Source organism: Scleropages formosus, chromosome 16 (assembly GCF_900964775.1).
Source record: "Scleropages formosus chromosome 16, fSclFor1.1, whole genome shotgun sequence".
Classification (NCBI taxonomy): domain Eukaryota; kingdom Metazoa; phylum Chordata; class Actinopteri; order Osteoglossiformes; family Osteoglossidae; genus Scleropages; species Scleropages formosus.
In genome coordinates, this window is record NC_041821.1 from 16,064,089 (window position 1) to 16,091,458 (window position 27,370).

General features: G+C 45.8%; 1 protein-coding gene across 1 annotated transcript; it reads right to left on the reverse strand.

Moving 5' to 3' along the window:
• Positions 1–11,894: 11,894 nt before the first annotated feature.
• LOC108933663 (secreted frizzled-related protein 5) lies at positions 11,895–26,822 on the reverse strand. The gene is made up of 3 exons (XM_018750856.2): positions 26,063–26,822; positions 16,713–16,790; positions 11,895–12,272 (listed from the first exon to the last, which is right to left on the reverse strand). The coding sequence occupies exons 1-3, from the start codon at positions 26,613–26,615 to the stop codon at positions 11,944–11,946; spliced, it is 960 nt and encodes a 319-aa protein (XP_018606372.2). The 5' UTR covers positions 26,616–26,822; the 3' UTR covers positions 11,895–11,943.
• Positions 26,823–27,370: the final 548 nt, after the last annotated feature.

Genomic DNA, 27,370 nt, shown 5'->3' on the forward strand with positions numbered 1-27,370 from the left:
ACCACTTTTTTTAATCAGACTTCTATTTATTGTTTGGTTTTTGCCAGGTTGCGGCTGAGATCACCCTCCCACCATTGGCCTCATGGTGTTCCATTGTTCCTTCTACAGTTTCCAGGCTTTGTTAGAGTGTTCAGGCATGAAGCCTGGAACTGTCTGCCAGGAGAAGAGGCCACCTCAGTTGCTCTGAGCTGGATCTCCATACGGCTCAAGAGGAGGGTCTGTGCTCTTCCACAACAGATGCTTCCAGAAGGCTGGCAGTGTGGAAGGGCATGGTGTGCACAGCAAGTAAGTTTGTATCACAGAGTCATTCTTCACTATGAACCTCTGGTAGTGAAAATTCCAGCATTCCACTTTCAGGATGGATGGTGCTTCAACTTGGGCGGAACACTCGAGGGCATTGGGCTGCAGCCCATGTCAATGAAAAACTTTGGGGTTTGTGCACAAGGTGCCTCTGGGAGTGCATCACAGTCACTGGCCTGCCTCTGCTCCTGAATTTTGCCCCTTCTCAAGTTGTTAACCGGGCTGGGTGGCCACTCCACAAGGAGTACAAATTGCCTCTTGTCAAGGCCTGTGAACTTTCAAGAGCCAACAAAGCATGCTGCAGTTGTTGTTGGGAAAGCTGGCCCAGTTCAAATCCAGGAATGGGGTCTTTGGAGGCAAAGTCATTATCAGAGTTGAAGAGAGACCTTGCAATGGATGCTGTAATGGGACCATGTCCATTTATTGGTTTGACACATAGCAGGGTTGCCCCCTTCCCCACCTCGTGACTCAGCTGCTGTTCACCTTGAAATGCCCGATTGTCCTCCCTGAACAATGGAGAAGGGTGGAGCTGATAATTACAAAGTGAGAAGAAGATGGAGGCTATGCTGATGAAAGAACCCCTGCTGACAGGTGTGCAACAGCAGCGTCCAGTGCGTAGCCGACAGGACGCTGGGCCAAAAACCATCCACCCCCCAAACTCCGCCTGGGCAATATCTACAATTTTCTACTTTATTTGTTCAACTGAAAGTTAATTTTCCATTCTTTATTCCTTTTAAATTGTTTTCTGTTCCCTTGCCAGACATCTGTCTCTGTTTTATGCCTTGGACAGTTACATCAATATAACATAAACCCTTACCAAAAAAACAACCTACAGGCCACGGTTGTCTTTCAGGATGACTTGTTATGGCTTTTCTTCGCTGAAACAAAATGTATTACGTCGATGTAACAAAAATATAAAAATTACAAACATTTTAAAGTCTTTCAAATCAGTAGTCCTCACTGTCCCCCCCCCCCCCCCCATCCCAGGATCCCTCTTCTCAAAAGGATGAAGTCTAGTGTATATAAAATGCAATAGACAGAGCTCCTGGAAGGTCAGGCTTTTCCTGTGGCTGTTACTGCCCCAGAGTCGAGCCAAATCCTTTAATCCTGTCTTCCTAACCCCTGCCCACTGCCGTTTATATGACAACGGATGGCAAACACCAGAGTCAGGAAACTGGGCTGCATTGTTCCGCTAGAGAAATCACACAGGGCTACAGCAGAGAACACATGTGCAGTCCATGGAAGGCCATAACCAGACGCCATGGCGGAGAACTGGCAGGATGATCAGCAGGGTTAGTGTGATTTATCGATTTACACGGGTATTGCCAGAAGCCAGCAACATGGCAGAGGCATGAAGGAGAGACTTTATCGAGAGTCCCACTGATTTCTAAATTCATTCCATGTCAGATTTGGTTCTCTGTGATAGATCTCTACACAGCACTTAGTCTTTGAACAGTATTTTCATTCAATCTTCAGATGGATAAACAGCAATGGTTTTCAGGATTCACTGTGTCCCACAGTAACCGGAACAGCTTTTTTGGACTTTGTAGGTCTGAATTGGTTGATTCTCCAAGGAGATTGAGTCTTTCTTTTATGCTTTTGAGCATTCTTCACCTGAATTGTATGTCTTTGTATAAAAATGTGAACTAAGGAACAAAATTATAGCAATGATATTGATCATGCTAATTTAAACAAGAAAACTGCATTGTTACATTGAAACTTTTTCAGTTTTAACTTTGCCCCAGAGCTTATTGTATATAAACCCTTGAGCCAAAAAGAGATGTTCTCCATTAATTTTTAAAATGACAGCTGATTCCCACACCTAAGAAAGTGGTGTACATTTTGTTTCTTTGGTTTCCGGGTCAGTGAGCATAAAGGAGTTTATTTTACCCAGCCAACAGGGTAAGGATGCCATAGTTGTCCTGAAGAACAAACAGATGGATCTTAGATCAAATTTAACCAGAACTCACATTGGAAGCACATATGATAAGGCTGAGCAAGTCATACTTTGTACAAGTTATGAGAAGCCTGGATTCTCTGGAAAAGACAGTGGTGCATGGAAAAGTTGGAGGAAGACGGAAAGAGGACGGTAAACAACTACATGGGTGGACTTAATCTCCGTGACAATGGACATACCTCTTTCAATACTAAGAGCACAAGTGTAGGACCGAACTTTCTGGAGGCACTCTATACATGTGGTCACTAAGAGTCAACATCCACTCAATGGCCCTTAACAGCAAGCAGTTGTATGTCAGCCAAAGATCACAGGAAACCCACTTCCTTGTGAACACCTTGTGTCCCATATGGGGTGGTCGGGGGTGTTTTACTCCCAGGATCTCAGGCTTTTTTTTTTTTTACAGCCCTGAAAGCTGTAGATATGGAGCTGAGCAGAAAAGGGTGAGACTTCGTAGAGCTAGTAGGGGGCAGGGGTCTGGTTGAGGGAGGTTGGAGGAGGGAGGAGCAGGGAGCCCCATTGACCCCAATTCCTACCGGCAAATCAGACTCTTCCCAAATTCCCCTTTAAAGATGCTTTGTCTTTGCTCCCCCGCCCCATAGCCAACCCCAAAACCACCCCTGCATTCTCCACATGGGAACCCCAAGTGAGAAAGGCAGAGGAGGGAGGGCTGCAAGGACTCACCATTCCCACCAAACAATGACACAGAATAGCTTCATTTTGTCAAGGGTTCTCCTTTGGCAGCGAATGAAATGCTTTAGAAAACCCTGGAGGGTCTGGCTGGCCCCCTTGGCCCCCATTAACAAGCCTGACTGCTCAGCTGAAGAGCGGAGGTTGACGTGATGGAGGCTGAAGTCCTCCACAATTGGCCTCTACATGTCTAGGCACTGCACCTCTCCCCCCCCTTTAAACCCCACCTGCTCAAGGGCATGGTTCATGACCCCCAGCCACCAAAACACATGGGCTTTAATGACGAGGTCAGCCCCCGTGTCTTTGCCAGTCGACCTTGGCTAGGGGTAAGACCCTGCGCTTCCCATCCATAATGGAGAAATGGGTGGCTAAGGGTCTCGATTGACCCCAGTAGTCCAACTGGACAAATTTAAACAATCCATGATAGATTGAGATTAATGTCTCGGTTCAGTGTATAAATGCATATTTGCATATTAAAAAAAGTTTGTTTTTAATTTTACACTCTAGCATATGTAAAAAAAACAAAGAAAACATTATGGTGTATAATAATGTATTTTCTACTAACATTGTGATTGAGTCATTAATCGCTGATTGTGGTCTAATCCAAATGTTCATCAAGGCAAAGTTGAGTAGATTTGTTGCCGTACCCTGAAAATAACTGGGGGTGATCAAAACAAATTCATGACAGAACTTGAACTGAGTTACATATGAATGACAGTCATCTTAACTATTTTAAAGGAAATGACTGACTTGATTTTCCACAAACAATTTGTGTTTCATGTCCAGCAGGTTCAGCAGTTTCAGGCCGTCAGTTAAAAACGGCGGCGTGGAAGTGCTCCAAGATCAGGGGCACTGAAATGTCCTCTAATCAATACCACACAGCACTGCACCTTCTGACATGGTCATTCACATTCTAACCTCGTTTTACCATCTTTGAATGATAAACATAGGAAACATATGGGAGTTAAAGAGAGTTATGTGGAAGAGGCCACAGAATTTTAAGTTTTGTCATGAGGGACCCAAACCTGAACTGATACCCAGCTGTATGAATGACTAAAGTTTTCAAAATTACATTTTTTTGCCAGTAGCTCTGCATAAATGCATCAGCTAGTTAATATTGATAGATGTCTAGAATTTAGGCTGACCACCCAATGTCCCTTGTATTGAGACAATGTCTGCCACTCATCAGTGGTGTTGTCCCAGGGGTCTCGGAGGATTCAGAAACCAAACGTCAGTTCTTCAGGGTGTCTAACCCTCCCCCTCTATCTCTCCAGCTCGTCCTGCTTCTCTAACCAAAACCCTCTTCTTCATCAACTGGCAGCTCAAGAACCGACTCAATAGAGCCTTGTGGGTGCAGCCTGCCTTTCTTTCGGTGCACAATAGCTCTTCTCGGTTCCTGTGCAGCCAAGTGTGTGTGCATGTGCGTGTCTGCTCTTGGGGGCGTTTTCCGCACTTATCACTGCTCAGTGGAGATCCTCCCACCGCAGGACCCTCATGGACCAACTCCCAGGGTCTTTGTTTCTGGAGGTCTGCATTAAAAAGGGCCTTAACCAGACATCGGTTCATTTTCTTCTCACGCCACAGTGGCGCATTTGTCGGTTTGTTCCAGTTGCTACAAGCGTCTACTTGTGTAGCACTCAGCACTTATAACATTTTTTGCTGTGAAAGTCAATTTGTTCTCTCACTGTCTGGTGGTCTTTAAATGAGAAGATGTCACAGACTGGTATGAGAACCTTAATTACATTTACGTTCACTCATTAAGCAAATGTTTTTCTCCAAAGCTTCCTACAGCTCAGAGTAAACAAAAGGTCATTCAGCAACAGACGAAAAGCTTTAGACGCAGACACAGGGTTATTCAAGCGCAGACTGTTGTCCGATACCACACGTTGCTTTTTCACATCGCTTAAGTCGCTGTCTGCAGATGAGGGAGTCAGATAGCAAATACACATGGCATAGATCATGGTATTTGGTATGTTACAAATGAATGTAGCTGTCAGGAGATCAGGAGAGAAACGGGTCAGAAATAGATGGGTTTTCAGACCCTTCTCAAAAAGAGGAAGGGAGGGATTCAGCAGCTCTGAAGGACAGAGGGAATTTGTTCCACTGCATCGGGACCAAAACCAAAAACCCACAGGCTTTTGGTTTTGAACCTTTGTGAGCAAGCTGCATATTCTTTGACAATCTTGTAGGCCGTAACCAGGGGGTTGACCTTGATTTGAGCAGCTACAGGCAGTCAGTGGAAAGAGACGACGAGTTTAGATGCATGGCAATGCTTTGGTAGGTCAAATAACTCATTCCGTACCATTCTGGATTACTGCTGTGAGAAGTTTTGTCTGTGTGGCATGTGTGACTGTTAGAGTGTTTTCTAGATGTAGGTGAGACTCATCATATAAATACAGATTTGTCTGTTTACTAAAGACTTATTTTGACTTCCCAAGGTTTTGAACGTTTTGGGGTCTTTTGGAAGCTTGTGAAAAAGCAGTACCCTACGCGGGCAAAATGTATGGACATACATACATATGTGAACTGTGGGTAAAAACTACTTCTGTGAAAACATCCAGGATTGTGTTAATTTACAAAAAAACAATTCTTTGTTTTAACGTAATTTTATTCTGAAATTGGAGCCGTTTTTTTTTTTTTTTTTTTTTACGTGGCCACCCAGGAATCTCACTTTGTCTGCTTTGCTTTCCAGCATCGTTGGCTCAGATCAGTGCTTTGCTAATTGGAGTTACAGGCCGCAATCAAGCTGGAGAAGGAAAGTCATCTGTCCCTAAGAAAGGTAGCTGACGACGTACGTGAATTATCTGAAACCCACACTGAGAACAAAAAATGCACAAATACCTTGTGTCTTCTCATTTTTCCACAACCCAAATAATGCCGGAGAACAAGCGATATCTCTCCACATAAGCGAAACTGCTGACAGATGTCTACTGGAAGGCCACCAGATGGGTCTTTGGGGTTTTTAGAAGCTGCCTGGTCTGAAGCATGTTCTGTTAGGACTTTTTAAAGGTTTAAAAATCTGGATACTTTTTGGACATCTGAGCTTTCTCTAAGCACAGATTTTCATTAACAACTCAGACTGTTGAGTCCAGGGATTTTCAGGCTTAAAGTGCTCAGGCCTGAGATATTGTAGGAATATTGTGAGGACATCTCAAGGTGCTTTGTCTGTGTGAACAGGCTGTCTGACAAAGCTGTAACTGCAGCAAAATGTCAAGAGTATAATGAAAAAACTCAACATGGGTCCTTCACCTCAAGTTGGTCCCTTTTCTATTCACACAGCCTGTAGGTCCGGAATATGGAAATGCTCAGTAATAACATGACTAAAGGCCTCATTTTGGTCCTTTTTCGTCACGCTTCTTTACAGAAGTTTGCTCAGCTCCTGCTTCGTGTCTTTGTACTTTTACTCTTCACCCAAGCTGAACTCATCAGGATGCGAGCGAGACGAAAGAACAATTAGCCACCGGGGCGGATGGGAGCGGAGGAAAGGAACACTTAACGTCACGTTGAGTTTGCTCGCTCGTCTTTTCAGTCCCACTTTGTGGAAATGAGAACTCAGACATGACTGTTGAGATACATTAAGCAGGTGTTCTGAGAGACCATTGTGAGTCTGGTTATGAGTTCACAATCTGTTTCTCAACTGACACTCTTTCCTGCAGCTGAAAGCAGGTCACATTGCAGTAAAGGGACTGAAATTTACATTCATTTATTTTCCTGACATTTCTCTGTAATGTGACATCATGTTTGTAGACTAAGCTACTTATAATTATTTTCTAATTTATACAGCTGTGTAATTTTTTCTCAATCAACTCAGGATTAGTATTTTGATCAAGGGTACTACAGTAGGAGCAGGAATTTGAACCCAGGTCTTTTGACTTCCCACTACAGTATGCTGACTGCTTCCCTGATCTATAACTATAAAGCCCCTAGTTCAGTTTCTGTGGTGTGGAACCCTTGAGCAAGGTACTTCCAGAATATTCTGAGTTACAAACATACCACAACTTAAACAAGTAGAGTGTGCAACATGTAAGGCCTTTTGGATAATCCATGAAATTTTGGCCTTTTGTTAATTTTGAAAGGTTTTGTTTTGTTTTCTTTTTGTTTGCCTCCCCTTGCTGAACCTGAATTTTTGTGGCTGTGCATGATTTCATCATTCTGGGTGGAGCATCAACAAGACCCACGATGGTTCGTAAACATTCATTAATGTTTTTTTCTCTTACTTATTTCATGTTATGATAACAGCATGCTGCACAAAAATAAATGTTAAAATAAAATACAGGCACTAAAGCCCAGGAAGAGTTGCACTAAAAAGGCACCACATGCCAACTTTAAGGAGCCTCAACTGAATGGAGCAGGAGCCATGGTTTTGAATTAGCAAGGGGGCATGGTCCCAAATCACTGCTGGACTAACAACATATTTATCTGGTTTTACTGTTGTATACTTTACATTCACTCATTTAGCTCATGCTTTTCTTTAAAATGACTTACAGTGTCAAGGTACTTACACTTATTTACTCATTTATGCAGCAGGGTAATCCTCACCAAGCATCATCTGTTCCCTGGTTCCTCAACCACTTTTTGAAGCCACCACTGGATTCTGCAGTTCCCTTCTCTGACCTTTTCCCATCCCTCCATCTCACATCGCATGACCTCGATGCTGGAGGAGCTGGCGCTGGGGGAGAGTCCGCCACCACCAGCAACCGCACCTGCGAAACGATGGGCTGTAATGGATAGAGACAGGATGTTATCACAGCATCGGCAATGAGTTTTCTCAGAAAATAATGACCGAAATAACTGCAGACAAAGAGGCCTTTGCAGCCGCTGTGGGACGCAGCCAAGAGATGCTGTTGATAAGGAGTCGGAGACTAGAACGAGCAGCCTGGGCCGAAGCGGTCAGCAGGTACAGAGGGGTTGACAGGGAATCTGAGTGACCTTTCGAGGGCGCTCGCTGCGGCTCCTTTCATACAGTGCTGTCTCACACAATGGGCATCCCTGTTCTCCCTCCATGCCGCCCGTTGTCACGCCCTCATTACCCGCCACTAAGTGACCTTTAAAGAGGTGCTTGGACGCAGGCCGGAGGCCCCCACTGGGGCCTGTCCGTTTGATGAGAGGCACTCAGAGGTATTGCCTCGCTCTGGTCAGCCACACTCAAGAGGTTTACATCAACCTCCACCACATGTCAGAACCAAGTTACACACAGGTGTGAACGTGTAGAGCCCTGTAAAATAGTTTTTGCAGGTGCAGCACTGCTAATATTGAAGCCCCTTAGCGATTATGGAGTTAAAATCTTGCGTGTTATATGAACTGTGGTCATAAGTATGTTATTTGAATCCGGAGGCCAGGTGTTGCTATGGTGATGCTTCCTTAATGAGGATTTGTGAGAGAAAACAGGTCAGGCAGATTCTAGTTTATGATGAGATGAACGGTTCTGGTTCAGGGTTTTATATTGCTTTGGGTTTATCTGCCGCATGGGGTTCGGTGGACGGGATTAGCAGTATTAGTGTTGAACCTCCGCTCTGAAAGCAGAGACCCACACGCTGACATGATTCCAGCTGTTCTGCAGCTCAGCCCTGGGTACTTCTCACTAGAGCGTCCACATCACAGCAGCTGAAGACTTTAAAGGCGTCCTCCGTATTGCAGGCTCTGCACAGTGAACTCTGGACTTCTTGGCCAGTCCTGCCCCAGTGGTTTTTGGAAGCTGGATTAGTGGTGGAGACCGCTGCCTGCCTTTTCCCACACATGCCTGATGGTCTATAGGGTGAGTCTCTAAGGCCAAAACTGGTGACTTATGTTTACATTTACATTTACATTTATTCAATTAGCAGATACTTCTCTCCGAAGTGACATACAGCTCAGGGTAAACAAGACTGAACAGCCAGACAGAGAGATACTATAGATGCAGGCACATAATTTTCATAGTCAGTTTATCCAATACCAATGTTTTTGCCAGTACATAAAACTGGGGTAGCTGCATATATAGTTGATAAGAAATTCAAAGGTGACTGATGGTGTGATGCAAGTTTATAGAGCTAGTAGTAGGAGATCAGCAGAGAAGAGGGTCCGAAACGGATGAGTCGTAAGATTTAAGATTTGGCATTTATGAGGGACAGAGGTTGTTCATTCCATCACCTCAGAACCAAAACTGAGAACCTACAGACTTTCAGTTTTTGTCCTCACGTGTGGGAGCACCAAGCAGCCAGAGGTGGAGGAGCACAGTGCTCCTGCTGGTATGTAGTGAACGATCAGGTCTTGTAGGTATCAAGGTGCCAATCCTTTGACTGCCTTGTTGGATGTAACAAAGGTGTTGATTTTGACACTGGCAGCTAGAAGAAGCCAGTGGAGGAGGACAAGGAGAGGAGATACATGGGAAAGTTTTGGTAGGTCAAACACAACTTGTACAGCATCATTCTGGATCAACAGGAGAGACTTGATGGTGGAGTCCATAAGACCAAACCAGGCAGTTGCAGTAGTCTAAGCAGGATGTCAGCATGGCTTTGACCAGGAGCTCCATACAGTGTATTGTAAGAGAACAGCAGATTCTATTGATGTTGTGCAGGACATATCTGCAGGACTAAGTTATGGTTTTAATGGGTTTCGAGAAATGCACACTCCAGCTGATTGTTACCCCTAGGCTCTTAACCAATTCAGTTCAATTCAACTTATTTTTATAGAGTGCTCCTCTCACGCAGTGACACTGAGCGCATAGACACGGGCATAAGGCAAGGAAAACAAATACATCAGATAAGAAACAAAGAAGACAGCTGACTACCGACTATCATAATATAATGCTTTTATAGAGCTGAAAGTATACCTACTGGCCACGGAGGGAAGGAACAAAAACTCCCAACTGAAAATCGAGGGAGAAAAAAACCTCTGGGGGTCCAAGGACCAGCAACCTCTCCTGGGAATTCTACATTAACTAACAGTTCTAAGCCAGTTTACAAGTAATAATGATATTGTTGCCGTATGGTATCTTAAATCCCCAGCTCGGCATCGTACGTCTCGTCCATCATGGCAGTTGGTCATCATCTTCGGTCCGCATGGGGGATGCGTCTGTGACCGCCGGCCGGCATCCTCAGGTCTTATGTAGGGAGTCGATGCTCAACAAGAAGAAATAGTAATTTGTAACTTAAACAAGTAAATTTAATTTCCATTGGTATAGAGGTGGGAAAAACAAACCCAGCCAATTGGAATTACATTTCGAGGTAGAATGCCTGAGTGAACATCTAAGTCTTTAGTCTGGATCTGAAGACATACCGATGGGGCATTTCTGACAGTCACTGGTAGACTATTCCATAGTTTAGGTGCTCTATAACCCAACGAACATCAATGAAGACGATGGAATTGTCCAATTTTCTAGAGATCTCTTCAGTTGAAGGAGGTGGTCAGTCAGCCTAGTAGAGATGTCCAAGACTGGAATAATCTCTGCCTGCCTGCCTCATATCATGGTGATCCGCTCTCAGATGCCAGAACCTAATTGGATATCCTGGTAATCCTGGGGTGCGACTCATTCTGATTTGCTACCTTCTTAGAGCTACTTAGCACATTCAGTTATAGGGTTAGATTTTTCCCAGCATCTTTTCAGGATGGTGCCTTCAATTAGTACAAGTCTCATTTTAACCTTAATCATAACCTTGAAGTAACACTTATTCAGAACTCAGTCTCTCTTTGCTCATTGATTATCCCCAATCAAATCTGTAAAGTAAAAGAACAGCATTGTTTGAAAAAGAGATTTGCGTGGTTGTTTCACTGATTTCAGTGAAAACACACAGACAACAACTGCTTGTCCCTGGAGGGGACACACACAGGACACCAGTTTACCACAAGGCACCCCAAGCAGGACTCGAACCACAGACCCACCACAGAGCAGGCCGCAGCCAAACCTGCTGCACCCCCCCCCCACCCCACCCCACCCCACCCCACCCCCCCTTTCCTTGACAATTGTATGTGGAAATATTTCCAGATTTAAATTATTGCACAAATTTAGTTGTCATTCTGTATAAAAATCTCACGTATGTTTTATTTTTTTTACAAATGGAAAAGGCCAGTAACATATTTTCAATACTACTTACAAGTTAATTGATTTTCAGAAACAGGCAGTTACGCACATAAAAGTCTCGCGATTTATTACAGCAACAGTGAAGATGGAAGCTAAACTAACAAATTTGGTTTGCATCCTGGACAAAATTTTAAGGAAATGATGATAAAAACTTAGTAAAATAAAAAGATGATTGAAGTTATATTGAAACAAAGGCCATAATGTCATAACAGAGCTGGCGGTCAGAGTCCATATCTGCCGTCTCCCAGGATGGATGCATTGCTTGCCGAATGCCAGCCTCCAGGGCTCGCTGTTCTCAAGGACTCTCACCCTTCACCTCTGAACTTTTCATGGAGCTCCACTTGAAAGTCTGCTTTCTTCAGGATATATATACGTTGGACAGTATTTTTTTCTGCGTCAAGGAGAGAAGAGCTATGGTTCATCCATTTGGTTTTTTTAAACATTATGGACCTCAAGAAGTGACATTCCCATTTTTTTGTCAGTACGATGAGGTCTGCTCTGCGGCATCAGCAAGGTCATGACCCTTGCTCTTATCCTCACCTCATTTGAACTGTTCCTTTATTATCAGTTTAACTTCCCCAATGCCCTTACATGGCATGACTATTTGCAAATCTTCCCAACCCCTCATTGTGCACAGTGCCACAGTCCTCATAACTATCCTAGAAAACAATCCGATGATGTCGTTTTACCACCAAAAAGGACTATATAATGTACCTGTAAGAGTATACATGTTTATGGTTAAGTAAAAAGAAGGAGGAGTCTTGGAGGATCCCGCCACACCCCACGTAGGAGGTTTGTTTCTACATCTGGAAGATAAAAAGTTGTGACTACAGTCCTCGATCATCAACGCTGTTTCAGTTTTACAATCTCGGTAGAATAGCAGTTTGCGCTTACGGAGAAAATTCCGGAGCCCTTTGGGGCATGGCCCCGGGGACAGGCAGGGTCACTGGAAGACGCTGTGGTAGGTGGGGCACTGGTGTGACTTCATTTGCTTGACAGCAAAGCGCAGCTCACGGCTCCTCTTGTCCCACTTGTGGATGGCCATGAGGAGCAGCTGCTGGTCCACTCGGCGACCCATGATGAGGTAGCTGCCCGCGAGGTTGTCGAGCTGTGCGCACGGGCACTCGGCGCCATTCTTGATGTACAGGACGAGCTTCTTCAGGTCTCGCTTGCGCAGGGCACCTGTCTTCAGGACCTTCTTCTTCTTCTGAGCCGCAATGAGTTTGCGGTCACCCTTCTCCTTCTTCACCTCCTTGATTTTCATCTTCAGGGCTGCCAGCAGAGGAGAAAAACAAGCAGAGAGACACGAAAATCAGAGAGGTACCTTAGCATTGTCACCCCCACCCGAGCAACAGAAGCACTTGCTGTGTGACACATTCCTTTCCTAGGAAATAACTCTAAGGGTTAGGTCTAAAGATTTTCCCCCATTGCAGTCTGGTGCTCTCATTGTGCACACCTGTCTCAGATGAGTTTTACACCTCTTGAGAGGAGCATCGGTTACCCGAGGTGGCTCTAATTCTTCTAATTTGTGAAGTGTAGACAGACATCAGCTAGTGGAATATTACCAGAAGGCAAGATACCATTTTAGCACGCCCTGATGGTCTGGTCTAAGTCTAAACATCAAACATCGGGTAATACAATTATGAAACGAAAGGAAGTGACGGAGAGGGCTGCTGTTCCAGCCAATTTTTCATCCATAACTGTGATGCGACACATCACCCTAAACCTTAGTCTGTCTGCTTCCAACCTGACTTCAAGCTGACACTGGGGGCAATAGGAGGAATATTGCCAGCGTAAACATGAAGGCCTGTTTAGAGGAGAAGTTAGGAAGGTTCATCCAAGCATGCCTGGGCCTTCCCAGAATCCCAGCCCCAAAACCAATGGTGACGGCGACAGTGGCACTGCCGGGAAAGGCGACGATTCATCACCCGTGCAAAACAACCATGCATAGACATGCAAATAAGCAAGCACGAAATCGGCTGCTATCATTTCATGGAACCCAGAGTGATTCAGCTCAAAGTCAGCAGCTTCAAAGTCGATTCCTCTCCTCTGCCCCATTGTCGGCCAGAGGCCTTCACACGCGATTCATCGTTCGTGCACGACCGGGCGAGCCGTGTGCTTTGACACGGATCCAGCAAAAACAATGTAGTTATTCATATTAAAATCCCAGATCCTTGAGTGTTTTCCACAGCACATCCCTAACTTAGATTTTAAAAGGGCTGGCTTCTGAAATATAAATGATTTACCCAAACCACAAGTTAATGCATTAATGAAATCAGCTGAGTGCAATGCCTGGATACGTAAATACACGGCTGACTATTAACGTTTCTCACAAAAGCACAAACTTTGCACATCGTGTGAAGAGACTCAGTGATCTTAATGAAATCATACTTGGCAGTCTCACAGTCCACTGCAGCAACCACTGCTTAACCTCCTGCTTTTAAGCTGGGATTCATTCACTCTCCTTCCCGCACTACCACCACGGTGTGAGAGGCTGGCAGGTCTTGGAAAAACGCTCTATGACTTTTTTTTCTTGTGTCGTGAGCCGACCTCATGCCTACAGCTCGAATCATGTTACACGCTAATTACAGCTTTACTGCAGCGGCGGTAGTTCAGTGTTCCCGGCCTGCGGAGGGAGAACCGCACCACAGCTCCTCCATCAAAGGGTGACGTTAAATATTGATGAAGCACCGCAAGTCCCAAGCTAACCGTAGACGACACTCCTGGCTGTAACTTCACACGGGTGCTCGAGGGAGACGGAAAGATGAAGGAACCGTAATTAATGATTCCGCACGTTTCCCTCCCCCACATCTATAGTCCGGCTCAATACCAGTTTTCTTTTGTGTGTTGTGTGCTACAGTCATGCTACAAGTCACACTGAAAGGATGTCTGGAGTAAAGCTTTTCTGAGAAATTCCTTTCCAGCTGCAGAGGCGGCTGTTGAAAAAACACGACGCTTTAATATCTAATGGAAAATACTTAAATCTGTGCATATTTCTAAACCTCAGAATGAGGGCCTAAGTGATAAACAGAAGCAGCAGAAAGAGCCTTTGAAGTACATCTAATCTGGACTCCTATACGATGAACCGCTGTATCTGTGTATTTTATTTTGTTCCTGTTTAAATAGCTTGTTCATTTTTTGGTAGGCTTGGAAATGCCACTGTTTCTCATCACCCTGCATTTATTTCACTGCCACCAGTAAATGCTGTTTTTACAAGCAGCGACATCTAAATTTCTGTGATTCGGTCCCAAAGACCTTTCTGAGGAGCATTACCTAAGATTTCTCAAATAATCTCAAAGGGCAAATGGTGCGTAAGCAGGGATAAAACTCATCATAAAACTCAAATTTTTTCCTTCGGGGTCTTATCGTATAGCACGTTTATTTTTGCTCAACAGACATATTCGGTGTATGCCTCTTCAGGATTCTGGACATTCCTTTCCCATTTTCCATTAAGCTTTAGTCATCAAAGTTCAGTGGATCCTCAACTTACAAGCACAAATGGGACTGGAAGTGTCTTCTTAACTTGGTTAATTTGTACCTCTAAAATTTCTTTTACTACTATGTCAAAATCAATAAAAGTGCTTAGTGATACAAACTTCTTTTGAAAGATTTGCTCCTTCAGTTTTGTAAAAAAAAAAAACAAAAAAAAAAAGTGAGCTATAGCTGTTACACACCTTAAAAATTTAAATATTTTAACGGTAGATTACATTAAAATTAAAATAAGTTTTAAATTTCTGAGAAACAAAACCGTATGGTCTCCACAAACTCCTATCCAACACCGATTTTTCTCTGATTCATCCCATAAACGTGTCACCGTTGACACAGGGCTTCCGAGGACCAACAAGCAGGAACACCAGGCAATAAGAAAACGCAATTACAAACAAACTGGAAATGTTTTTATCTTTGAAAATGTGTAACTTGATGGAGCCAATGTGTTACCTTAAGTAATTGAAATATTTTGGCCCTGTTACTCTGACGCATTTTGTCACGTAGGAGAGACTGTCTGATTCACGGAAAGAACGGGCTCTGACCCATCTCCCAGTTCTCGGTGACCTATTGTGACTGCTTTTTTTTTCGTCATAATAGAGGAATAAGAGCTAATTGGAACAAAGAGCTACATCTTGGCTCCTGCATAGATGTTATTTTTCATAACGCCTACCCTTTGATTCTGTAAAAGAAAGAAAGCATCTGATGTCAGTGTAGTTTCTGCTTGCGTCCATTGATATGGATGGAGGCCAAAACCCTCAAACTCTAATTCTTGGTGTGACTCACAAAAAAGTCATTCTTTTTATTTTCGGAATAATGTGGTGAAACTCTCACAGGCCTTCTCACATGCAAAATATATTTCAGACAAATAATGCTCTTGCACCCGTTTTTCCAGACTTTGCAAATACATACCAGTGTGTGTGACAAAGTTCACGACCTCCCCATCCCCCTCCTGCCGATTTCAGTAATTTGTCAGCTTTATGCCGAAGTGAAGTCCAAGCAACCAAGGAACTGCGGAGATGGAAACTATAACAGCACATGTGTGCCTGGGACCTCATTCTCTCTGGGTTGGGAGAGGGGGAGGTAGTTGTGGGGGACTGGCCAGGGAACAGCTTCACAACTGTTTTTAATTGATACGGCCTTTCAAGAGCGGCCAGGCCAGCTATCAGCGGTCACCGACTGGCAGGGAGTTCACCGTGGTAAATGCTCTCAACAGCCAAGCCTGCTCCGTGGAATTTGTAAAGCAGTCACAGAGTGCACGCATTGTTTCTCCTGGCCAGCTTTTTTGTGCACTAGTTTATGGGGTGTTGAATATTAACATCTAAGTAAATCCCTCAATCAGAGAAACATCCTCACCTTCAGCTGGTGATGGATCGACTTTGTTAGCAAATAAAGCATTGACCCCCCCACTATTAACACACCCCCCGTTGCGAACGTTCCCTCGGACGGCTTTATCTCAGCACCGAGTGTGCCTTTGTTCATCCAAGCAGTATTCGATGTGGAGCCTCGAAAAACAGGTATTTTAAATATACATATGCACAATAATGTACTTTATCAATGTAGAAATATTAAGATGTACTATTTATAATACATTATGATTCATAATAATATATACAACTTAAAAGCACAGTCATTTGGTCCAGCAGGTGGCGCAGTGGTTAACAGCATCACCAATTAAATGGCCCATGTTAGAACATTTACATTACATTTATTCATTTAGTTGACACTTTTTTCCAAAGTGACTTGTAATGTGCAAGTACTTATTTACCAATCTATATAGCTGGGTAATTATGTTTTTGTTGTACTGGAGCAATTTAGGGTAAGTACCTTGCTCAAGGGTACTACAACCGGTACTAGAGTACTATGTCAAATCTCGCTCCTGCTGTTGTACCTCTGATCAAGGCACTTACCCTGAGTTAATACAGTAAAAAGATCCATCTTTATGAGTCGTGATTGACTCATGAAGAAGGATCTTGCATCGATCTTTTGTCGATCATTGTGCTGCCTTGCACAAGGGTGTCGGCTACATGCGTGAATAATAATAATTTGCATCAGAAAGGTAGCAGAAGCAGCCGATTCCGGTTAAAGTTAGAGCACAAAGGTAGCTGAGCAAATGACCTGATTTTCCACGCAGATCAACATCGTATCAAAACGAAACAAATTATTTCACACGGGCTCATACACAGTCAGTGACAGCGGAGGGAGACCTTTATTCTGGGCCCTTACCGAAGTCGCTGGCGCAGAAATGTTCCATGATGGCGTCGGCCTTGAGCTCGTTGTCGCACGGCGGACAGGGTTTGGAGACTGACGAGAGAGCGGAGAGGGGAAATGTCACAGCACGGCCCAGACTTTACACATCAGCGCACTTGCTCGCGCGCTCGTCCGCAAGGCCGCGTGCCGCGTGTCGGTAGCTCTCGTGAGCAGACTTTGCGGTCTCACGACAGCTGAACGAGCGCAGCCGTGTTGAACGCACCCCAGATGCAACATCGGCATCGATCTGATTCTTCTTCAGCTGCTGAAGCTTCAGAAAAACGATCTCATACGTGACCTGTTACCACATTATAATGGTGAGGAGTGTGGTTTCCTGTATGCTGGGGGCTTTGGGGCATCTCTGTGGCTCATGCAGGAACATCAGAAGTTTTTCACCATCATTAGGGAGCTATTTTTCACCCATATTTTTTGATAACGCAGCAGCACGGATTAATTGTGCATTTCTGGGCAGAGAGCGAACGGAGATTTGGCCCGTGTTCCCTTCGGCGATTTTTCATCTCGCTCACGGAACTAACTCTCCATCATCTTGACTGTCAGCTAAGACTCGGTGAGCATTCCTCTCTGGCAAACCTGCCCTCTGTCGATGCAGGTTCCTCAGCCTGGGAGCGTGACCCCTTCCGGCCGGCCTAGGGTTTGAGCAGAGCCCCCTCTCATTGCCACGCTCCTCGCGGTCAGCCAAAATGACGGGCCAGAGAGCAGCACTGACAGAGGGAGTGGGCGGTTTCGGAAAGGGCCGGGGTAGGGTCAGCGCAGAGTGTGTGTGTGTGTGTGTGTGTGTGTGTGTGTGTGTGTGTGTGTGTGTGTGCGTGCGTGCGCGCTTGGTGGGGACGGATTTGCCAGACGCGGATGCTGGGTTTCCGCCACCCGACAAGAGAACGTTTGAGACACGGTCGGTCTGAGTCGCCCCATGTCTCCTTAGCATTAAGGCCTCGCCAGGAAGGTGAAGAGTCAGAGAAACGCAGCTGAAGAACTGACGTATACGTCTGGAAAAGCACGAAGGTGAAACTGTGGGTGTCTGTTGCAAAACCGCTTGGGGACAGGAAGGAACTCGTAGCTACTTCCTGTGCGTTGAATGACCATTCATTTTCCTGTGACCGCCGCGGTGAGCTTTGCGTCCGCTTCGCTCCTGCGCTCGCAGCAGCAGAAGATGGACCCGTCAGCAGGACAATGGTTCTCTTTCAGCGATTAACTCGAGCGGTGTTATGAATATTAATTTCTCATGAGTCACAATCACGATTATTTATGGCGTAATGGTTCCACGGTGGCAGCGGCTTGAGATGGCTGTCAGATCGTCCCTAAAGAGAGCGAAGGGTGTGTGTGGGGGTTTTTCCAAATACACAGGACTCCTGGTTATTTTGTTTATAACCTCATCAAATGCATATTTTGTTTATAACCTCATCAATCATATTATTCAGATTTTCCTCAGTCAAAATGTGGAAAAGGCGCTAGGTTTTCCACAAATAGTCCATAATAAAGCAAAAAAAAAAAAAAAAAAATCTGTTCAAAAGTCATTTGAACCAAAATATGTTTTATAACACATTTTCAGATGCCATCACTGGGTAAGGCAATGCTTGAAGATGTTTTACCGATGAGGTCAATTCACGTTTGTGTTTATCTCCCAAAAAGAGAATTCATTTCCTTTTTTAACCTAAACACGGTGTACTCGCCAGGTTAATAGACCCCCTCTAGAATGTTCTATCTTGGCTGTATTTTTGTGTGGATTAACTATCATGGGTGCTATGCTCCCAGGGGGTGCGGTGGCGCAGTGGGTTGGACCGCAGTCCTGCTCTCCGGTGGGTCTGGGGTTTGAGTCCTGCTTGGGGTGCCTTGTGATGGACTGGTGTCCCATCCTGGGTGTGTCCCCTCCCCCTCCGGCCTTACGCCCTGTGTTACCAGGTAGGCTCCGTGACCCTGTATGGGACAAGCGGTTCTGAAAATGTGTGTGTGTGTGTGTGTGTGTGTGTGTGTATGTGTGGGTGCTATGCTGCTGGTGGGAATATGACTTGAGTGGCATGTTGCAGTGACCTTTGACCTCTTCGGTGTCTGTCCTGCAAAGCTTCAGCTGGGGAAAAGGACTTTGTGCGCAACAGAATGTCGGAAGCCTTTTCCCCGTGCAGCAAACTGACTTTTACTTTCAGGATAATTAGCTTCCATAGGAAATATTATTATCAAACAGGGTCAATTCTGAAAAATATTCACATTTCTAACTATGCATACAGTAGATGCTTTTCTCCAAAGCAATATACAATTTACAGTAAACAAGAGATGGGTTTTGAAACCCTTCCTGAATGCTAGGAGGGATTCAGCAACTCTGAGGGGACAGAGGAAGTTTGTTCTACCGCACCGGAGACAAAACCAAGAACTGACAGTCTTTCTATTTCGGACCCATTGTGAGTGGAACGACCGAGCGGCCGGAGGTGAAGAATTTTAGCGCTCTTGCTGGCGTGTAGGGACTGATGGAAAATGAGGAATGGTTTTGAACGTTGTTTATAGCAGCTTGAAATTAGGTAAAGGAGTTACAGTCTTCGCTAACATTTTGTTCACGCACAGATTAAATAGAGTGCTTCCTGCGTGAGGTGCGTGACGCCTCCTTGGCTGACAGGCCGAGCCGGGAGCCCTGTTACAATTCGTTGCGTGTTTGACTGCTAGCATAAATTAATGCTGTAGGAACGCGAAGGGAAAAGTTTACTTTTCGCAGACATTACGCTTTACAGTAATGGGGTGCGACAATCCCGCAGGCGGAAGGTGCTAAAACTCAGCGAGGACTACGTGGAAAAAGGAAACGCACTTAGACACCGAAGAGGCCGAACCACCGCGTCAGCTGCGTTTGGCTCAAACCGGGTAATTTAGTCAAGTTTCCCCGTTCTTGTCGTCACTTGGAGGTTTTTTGTGAGTCGCAGTGAGTTTTTGATGCTGTGGGGTAAATCGAAAAAAGCCACCCTAGGATCAGTCTGTCAGGCAGAATTAGGGACCCACACTGCTGGGAGAAGCCCGATGGGCCCCAAACTTCCCTCTTGATTTCAGCGCAGCTACTGGCACGGTCCTTCAAGGAAATGGGTTTGTAACCTGAAGGCTGCTGTCCCCAGAACGGCTTCTCGCATTGAACCTTTGAACCTCGTGTTAAGCCTGAACTAGACCAGTGATCCATCTTGCTGCCCAAACACGAAAAACCCGAGAGTCACTTTGGATAAAAGCGCCGTAAAAACCTGTGTCTATTCACAGCCAGATGGAAATCTGAATCGTAATAAATTCTTCAATAAATGACATATTTTCAAACAATCAGGGACATGTGCACAGTGCGCACCGAGCTCTGACAGCTAGCGTGCAGAAGCACCTCCTTTGGCCTCGCAGAGCTGTTACACGTAACACTCTCCGAAGACCCTCAGATCGACCCACGTATCGACTCTGTTCTTGGAACAATTTTCTCAGCTGGATTACAAAGGGAAGTTCTATAATTAAATCGGTATAATCCTAATTGCTCTCGGCAGTGTGGATATGCAGTATCTGCAGCTCCAGTAAGAGCTTCAGTGACCACTCATGACTGCACTGACATTAAGAGACTCAAGGGAGGTCCACAAATTATATGAAATTGCCATAAAAATAAATTTCATATATATATTATATGCATATGTATGTATGTATTTATGTATGTAGGGGGGGCACAGTGCCGGGGGTCTGGGGTTCAAGCCCTGCTTGGGGTACCTTGTGGCAGACTGGCATCCCGTCCAGGGTGTGTCCCCTCCCTCTTTGCTGGGTAGGCTCCAGCTCACCGCAACTCCACTCGGGACAAGTGGTTGTAGACATTGGTTAGTTGTATGTATGTATGTATGTATGTATGTATGTATGTATGTATGTATGTATGTATGTATGTATGTATGTGGGGCTTCTTGGGCAATGTACTTCCTCTGAATTAATACAGTAAAAGTTACGCAGCTGTATAAATGGATGAATCATTATAGGTAGCTATGTGTACAGAGCTAACATTGCAAGTGACCATGTGGAAAAGTGCATACATTTTAATAATAAACTAATAGTCTTTCTGGGCCCAGAAACTGTGCTTCAACAGATTGTGACCATTGGTGCTCTCATCATTATAATGATTGTTGCTCCACAGTCAATATGAAAACCCCACAGGTTTCCCATCAAAGTCCTGCACTCCCCATTTCCACATTTAAGCAGCTAATAACCATTCAGAGCACACATACTAGAGACAAAACAAAGCATTTAAAAAGCTGGTGAAGTAAGACACTAAAGAAGGGAGTCATTTATACTGTTTTCGCATAGGACTAAGTCATAATGCTAACTGTCAGTACAAGTAAAACATGGTACATATGGAGGATTTTTAGATTTGCTTGTGGTGTTGTTCTCACCTCCTGTTTAACTCGAATATGGTCTGTCGAGAGTTTGCTTTCCCTGTCCAAGTTTCCAAACTTCACTTCATTGATCATTATCTGTGCAGTACTATCGGGCTGCCTTTGGGGGTTCTCGGGGGGGGTGGGGGGGCTCCTCTCAGCGTAGAATGCAAAGACACGTGTGATTTGGAAACGTGTTAAACATAGCGACTGTGTTTGTTTCCTCTGCGGATTCTGGGGAAGCGTGCGTGGCTAAGGCGTCACGCCCTACCGCATGTGGCCTCCAGCATGACGGTAGGGGATGGGGGATGGGGGATTCAGGTGGGGCTGCTTTTGCATCCCTGTCCTCCAGGGTGTGTGTCTGTGTGAGTGGTCATCCCCCCGAATCCCTGCTGTGTCAAACACCAACGGGCAGCCAGGAGAGGTCAGAGGTCAGCATCACAGAACGCCACATCCACCCCCTCCAGCACAACCCCCACCTTCTTCTCGTGCGCGCGGTCCCCAGCGCTCACAAGGCGCTCGTACAGCACCCTTCGAACGGTCGCAATAGCCGGTCATCGGAAACGACCCTGACATTCGAACCCAACCGAGCGATCCGCCTGGAGCTGTAACATCTTATTTGGATCTGAAAGCGGTTTTTTTCTCGAACCCACGGGGTATTCCACTGGCCGCCCGCCCAGCTGTTGCCGTGCCAACGCAGGCGAAGCGAGAAGGCATTCTTTGAATGTTACGGGCCCTGTTTTCCATTTGAGCTGTATGTCTATTACCCCGGATTATTGCCTGGTGGATTGCAAATTCATACGGGGAGCTCTGCTATTGTTTGCAGTTGGAAAGACCCTAAAGACCTGAAAGCGTGTTTTAAGACTTAATATTACAACAAAAAAAAAAAAAAACACTTCAAACATTGCATTCAATCCAAATCATAAAAATAAATGAGATTGTGACCTTGAAAGAACTTCATTTTAATACTTTTTTGTCTCCATGGTCTTGGAAACTTCTATCCTTGGCCAGATCTAACCAAATCTGGTCTGTGTTACTTTTCTTTGCGATACCTGCTGCTGTTTGTGAGGACATGTGGTCAAAACGCGCAAGACGAACATTTTTTGAGAAATGTGCTTCTGTCACGTTGTCATTATTTACACGGTGAGGTGTCGACACGTTGAGGTACACACTTTTCCTCCTCTAAAGTATGATGTTGAACCTTGGGCGATTGGGCGATTTCTTTTTTCCCCCGTTCGGCTTTTTTCTCTCTCTCCTAATACACACACACCCGTTAACCAGACTCTGAGTGACACTGTCTACTATCACCGGAGGGATGTGAGAGAATCCCAGTTTATGAATTTGTCAAGCCATTGTAAAATCTAAAAGCTGTGGTATACCCTGATAAAGAAAAATAGTGACATAGTCATCGCTGCACAACTCTCCATCTTTCTATTGGTAGTAGCTAAAAATGAATGATGACATGAAGTGGCCTCGCACAGATGTTCCACATTTTCGAAGACCTGTGGAATGGCATCCATCCCGGGAGATAAGGATGGGCTTCGTCATTTAGACCCATCTGTGGTCCTGTTTACGCCCAGGATGGGGGGTCTAATGAGGCTTTGAAACCCAACATCCAGTGTTCTTGAGACTACGTCTGCTGCTGGGCAATAGGGTCAAATCCCAGCTGCTGAACCCTTGAGCAGAGCGCGGTCTTGTTCTTTGGCAAGAATGACCTCTAGAAAGTCATTTCACCGCTCCCCCACATCTGTGATGTATGATAGGCGCTCCTGCAACTTCAGACATGATGGCTGTGACCTCCAGCTTTCCCGGAACCCCTGGTCTTGACCTGACAAACGAGTCCCGTCCTCTTCAAAAACCTGCCACCTTTCAGCCCCTTCGCAGAACCTCAGCTTTCAGTGCAATTCCCATCTTTTTACTAATGCACAAAGGTTATAATATTAGACTCTGAAGCAGCACTGATGGCACAAAGCTTCACGGCAGCCACATAATATCCTGCAGGAGATTTACATGGAACAAGCCAACATGTGTCTGAATGTACGGTCCACACTGACGGGTTTCATGCATCTCCCCAAATCCCCAGCAAAGCCCTTTAGAGCGGCTTGGTTCTCACATTCATGGACAATCCTTCAAATCGGAACACGTCCCGATAAAGTCATCCTCAGCAGACAAGGAGTAGAGGAGGAAGGGCCACAAATCACAGTCAGACGTCTGCGTTTTCTGTTTTTTCACTAATTGATCTCACTAACTGTCCCACACGCCGTCTGACTTCACACACGCTTTCACATGAAGGAAAAACAGAAGTTTTCTGGTTTTCTGTTGTCTGGTTGGATCCACCGTGGCAGCAGCAAAACCACAGGATTTAAAGTTAATGTTCGCACCCTGCAGGACTCTTTGAGCAGCGGGATTTCTGGGGATGAAATGAATTAAGTCGGGCTCGCTGCCCTGTTCCACTTTGGGTTTCCAGAAGTGAAATATCCTGCAGAAGGGAGTCCGGGAGATACCAGATCCGCTCACAGGACCGCATGGATTACCCCTGTGTGTTACTCCAGGAATACTACATAAGCTCATGGGGGTTGCTCTTCAAGTGGTTTTCATTTATAATCACCTTTGTGGATAGGACTTGATGTTAACCTTCAGCATGTCTATGCAGGATTCTATACGGGGACTAGCACCCATGACCTTCTGGCCTCCTGTGCAATACCTTTGCAAGCTAATTTTCCGTTTTCTTTTCAGGATAGAGCTGTGCATCCAAATTATTTCACCATCGTCAACAGTATTGTTTAACAAGTGAAATTTTGAGTTATTATTATTATTGTAATGTATGTAACACTGTGAGATATCAATCCACATGAAACGCATGTGTTTCGATGGTGGGAGGAAACCAGGGCACTTGAAAGAAACCTCCATGAATACATGTAAACTCTGCATAGACTGAGCGGGATTTAAAGCCACAGCCCAAAAACTGTGACGCACCGGGTACTTTAGCTGACGATTTTGTCGTAGGCTGCTAACGGGGGTAGGTTGTCACCATTTGCTCAAATAACAGTACAGCAGCACCATAGTGAAGTGAGCTGTGCAGTTGTGGTCATTATGCTTCTTAGCATTATTTTTTAATATTATATGAACTTTTGTTTCTTAGAAATACCAGAGCTGCCTTTGACACCCGTTGGCTTCATATTGCATTGCTGCATGACCTTAAAATACCGAATGGCTCAAACAGTTAAATGTCCTTTGTTGAGAGTATAATATTATTGTAAAGTTGGGACCTGGAGGTTTATAGAGGTGATTTAGGGTTTCCCTTCCTTCTGAGATTTCAAACCTGCAACCTTCTGCTCGTGAGTTCATTTCCTTAAGTGTTATGTCACCTGCTACCGCTGTTAGTTCTGAGCAACGCTGTTTCCACCACGCATTTGGTGACAGCTTTACGGCTTCATACAAGGGCAAGCGAGAGTTCCAGCGGGACGAGGGAGCAAAGAGCCCGTGTGTGTCACCAAATCAACGCGGCTCACTTAACCTCCTGGTTCACATGCCTTTCCAGTATGAAGTGAGCATTTGATATTCTACTCTTACCTATTACATATTATTAAATGTAACATAAAGAATATAATAAAAATAAAATTATAATCGCACATCCTGAAATAAAATGCGGGCCTTTTTAACACATATTCTTCCTGTTCATTTCCATATCGCTCAAGCACATGTTGAAATTGTGACAAGTGGGGGCAAATGAGCATATGCGACATGTCACAGAAAGTCCTTTTTATTTTTTGTCTCGTTTCGCTCTGCTTTTCCTGCAAAGCGCCACATTCTTTGCCTCATCCAGCCAAGTCTGTCCATTTGGCCTCCCAGGAGGTTCCATTTCAGACAGATTCCATAGAACCCCAGTATTTTCGCCTAACCCTGTTTAATTAGTAACCTGCGGTAACTAACCTCCCTCCTTGCTGCTTAAACAAGTTTCGATGGGCAGCAGGGGGGCATAGCCTGGGGTGGGACCTTTTTACACATTCTGAAAGAAGCGTTTTTTTTTTTCTTTTTTTCTTTTTTTCTTAAAGAGCAGTTGCGAAAATTACAGCGCCGTTCATTCGTTTCCGAAAAGGAGAAATTTCCTCACGTCCACGGCTTCTTTCAGAAGAACGAAAAAGCTGAAAGACGAAACTGTAACATTCGCGAAGTCCGTGCGTTTGGCCTTCCCTAACATCCCGCAACGTCACCGAGTCCATTTTACTGCTGGTTAGGTTTTGCCAAACAGGACAGTTACTTTTAGGACTGCTTGACAGCTTTCAGCTCGTATTAATGCTTCATTAACTCATGATGAAGAGACTCGTAAAGAACCTATGAGCTCATGTTGTTTTCGCTCTTTTTCCTCCGCAGTGTAAATATGTGGTGAAGTCAGTCCTCGGTATCTGGACACCATCCCTCGCGACAAGTTACCAGAACTCCCCGTTCCTTTCACCAGAACTTTCTGAGGATTTCAGAGGCCGGCGGCAGCGCGCTGGATCTGCCCCGTATTTGAATCGCATCAGAAGCGTGCTGCCGGCGGGGAGCGTCCTGCCTGCCAGCGCACTTCTCATCCACAGTAAGGCATTCGTGCTCAGTGAAATATCACAAGTTTCGGACATCTGTCAGTCCATCTGTGCACCACATATCCCTGGGACTGCCACCCAAACCATCCGTCGCACAGTCCAGCCACTGAGTGCTTTAAAAATATTTCAGATAAGTGACGTCACTTAAAGTTACTCAAAAAAGTTGCTCTAATGCCATGAACCTGTTACGTGTGATTTAAATGAATGCTGTTTTTATGCAAGGGGTGTTCTGAAATATTTCGGAAATCAGACACGTCACATCTATTTTTTCATATCTGTACCGTGTTCTGCTTATTCGTATTTATTTCATTCTATTGCATCCATCTGACACGCAGCTGTCGGCGGGGCTGCGTCTGCAAACGCCTACCTGGTGTCTGCGTGGCCGGGTTTCCTGCAAACTGCATGGGGATGCAGAGGTCGTTGTCAATGGGGAACTTGTCGCACCTGAGCATGTCGGGCCAGGGGAAGCCGTAGCTCTCCATGACAGGTGCGCAGCTGTCCCTCACGGCCTCGCACAGCGAGCGGCACGGATAGATGGGCCGGTCCAGGCAGATGGGCGCGAAGAGCGAGCAGAGGAAGACCTGCGTGTCACCGTGGCACCGTTTGGCCAACAGGGGCACCCAGCTGCCCGCCTGCTGCTGCACCTCTGGCATGGTCTCGTGCTCCAGCAGGTTGGGCAGCCTCATGCGCTTGTAGCCGACACCGTGGCAGAGCCGCAGGTCAGCCGGGATGTCCACGCACTGCGGCCTCCGCGCGTAGAAGCGCCCGCCCGTGTGGAAGTTGTCCGACTGCCAGCTGTAGTAGTCGTACTCCTCGGCAGAGGCAGCCCAGGTGAGGAGGAAGAGACCCAGCGCCATGGAGGCGGCGGCAGCAGCGTGTCCAGGCCCGACCGGCCCCCCTCGGCTCCCCTGTCTCGCCATCCCCTGAAGGAAACGTGCTTTTTCGACTTATTCTGTTTCTGAATGCGAAGGTGGAAAGCCGGGCAGCCCGAAGCAGCGGTGGCTCTTTTCTGTAGTGGGGCCCCCCAGGCGCTGCGGGTGCCTCTCGCTCAGGGGACTCTGCTGCCGTCCCAGCTCAGGTGGCTCGGTGGAGAAACGGCTGCTCCGGAGGTGCACCTCGCCTATAAGAAGCGCTGCTTGGCCTGGTCCATCAGCCTCCAGCCCCCTAGCGGGCTGAGAACCTGCCAGCTCCGCCTCCTATCCCAACCAGGTCCCCTCTCACTGCCATCAGCCTATCACGCAGTGTGGGGTTGGGGCTTCTTTGCTGCTGGACACTCCCCCTACCCCAACCCCCCACCTCCTCTGCCAAGACCACTGAGTCGTATGAGGGCCGTGTGGTTCCCTGCTCATTCTTTTCCCTTTCCATGTCCTGCTGCCCCGCTCTCACTCAACGTTCCGCTACATACACATCACAAACACACACACAAAAGCATGCAGATTATGCACGCAGCTCGTATTTCCTTGCTATCCCTCACAGTCCACCGCTTGTGTGGAAAGCTGGCAGCGGAGAGCTTGTTTTCCTTCGGCTCTTTTTCCACGGTGTTGAGTCGTGAGGGCAATTACAGGTGGTCGGTCCCATGGCTTTCCTGAGGGCGTTACGCTAACGGTGCCCCATCCGTGACTATCCCGTCGTCTTTCCCAGGCACTTGAAGGGGCATTGCTCTGATCCCTGTGTT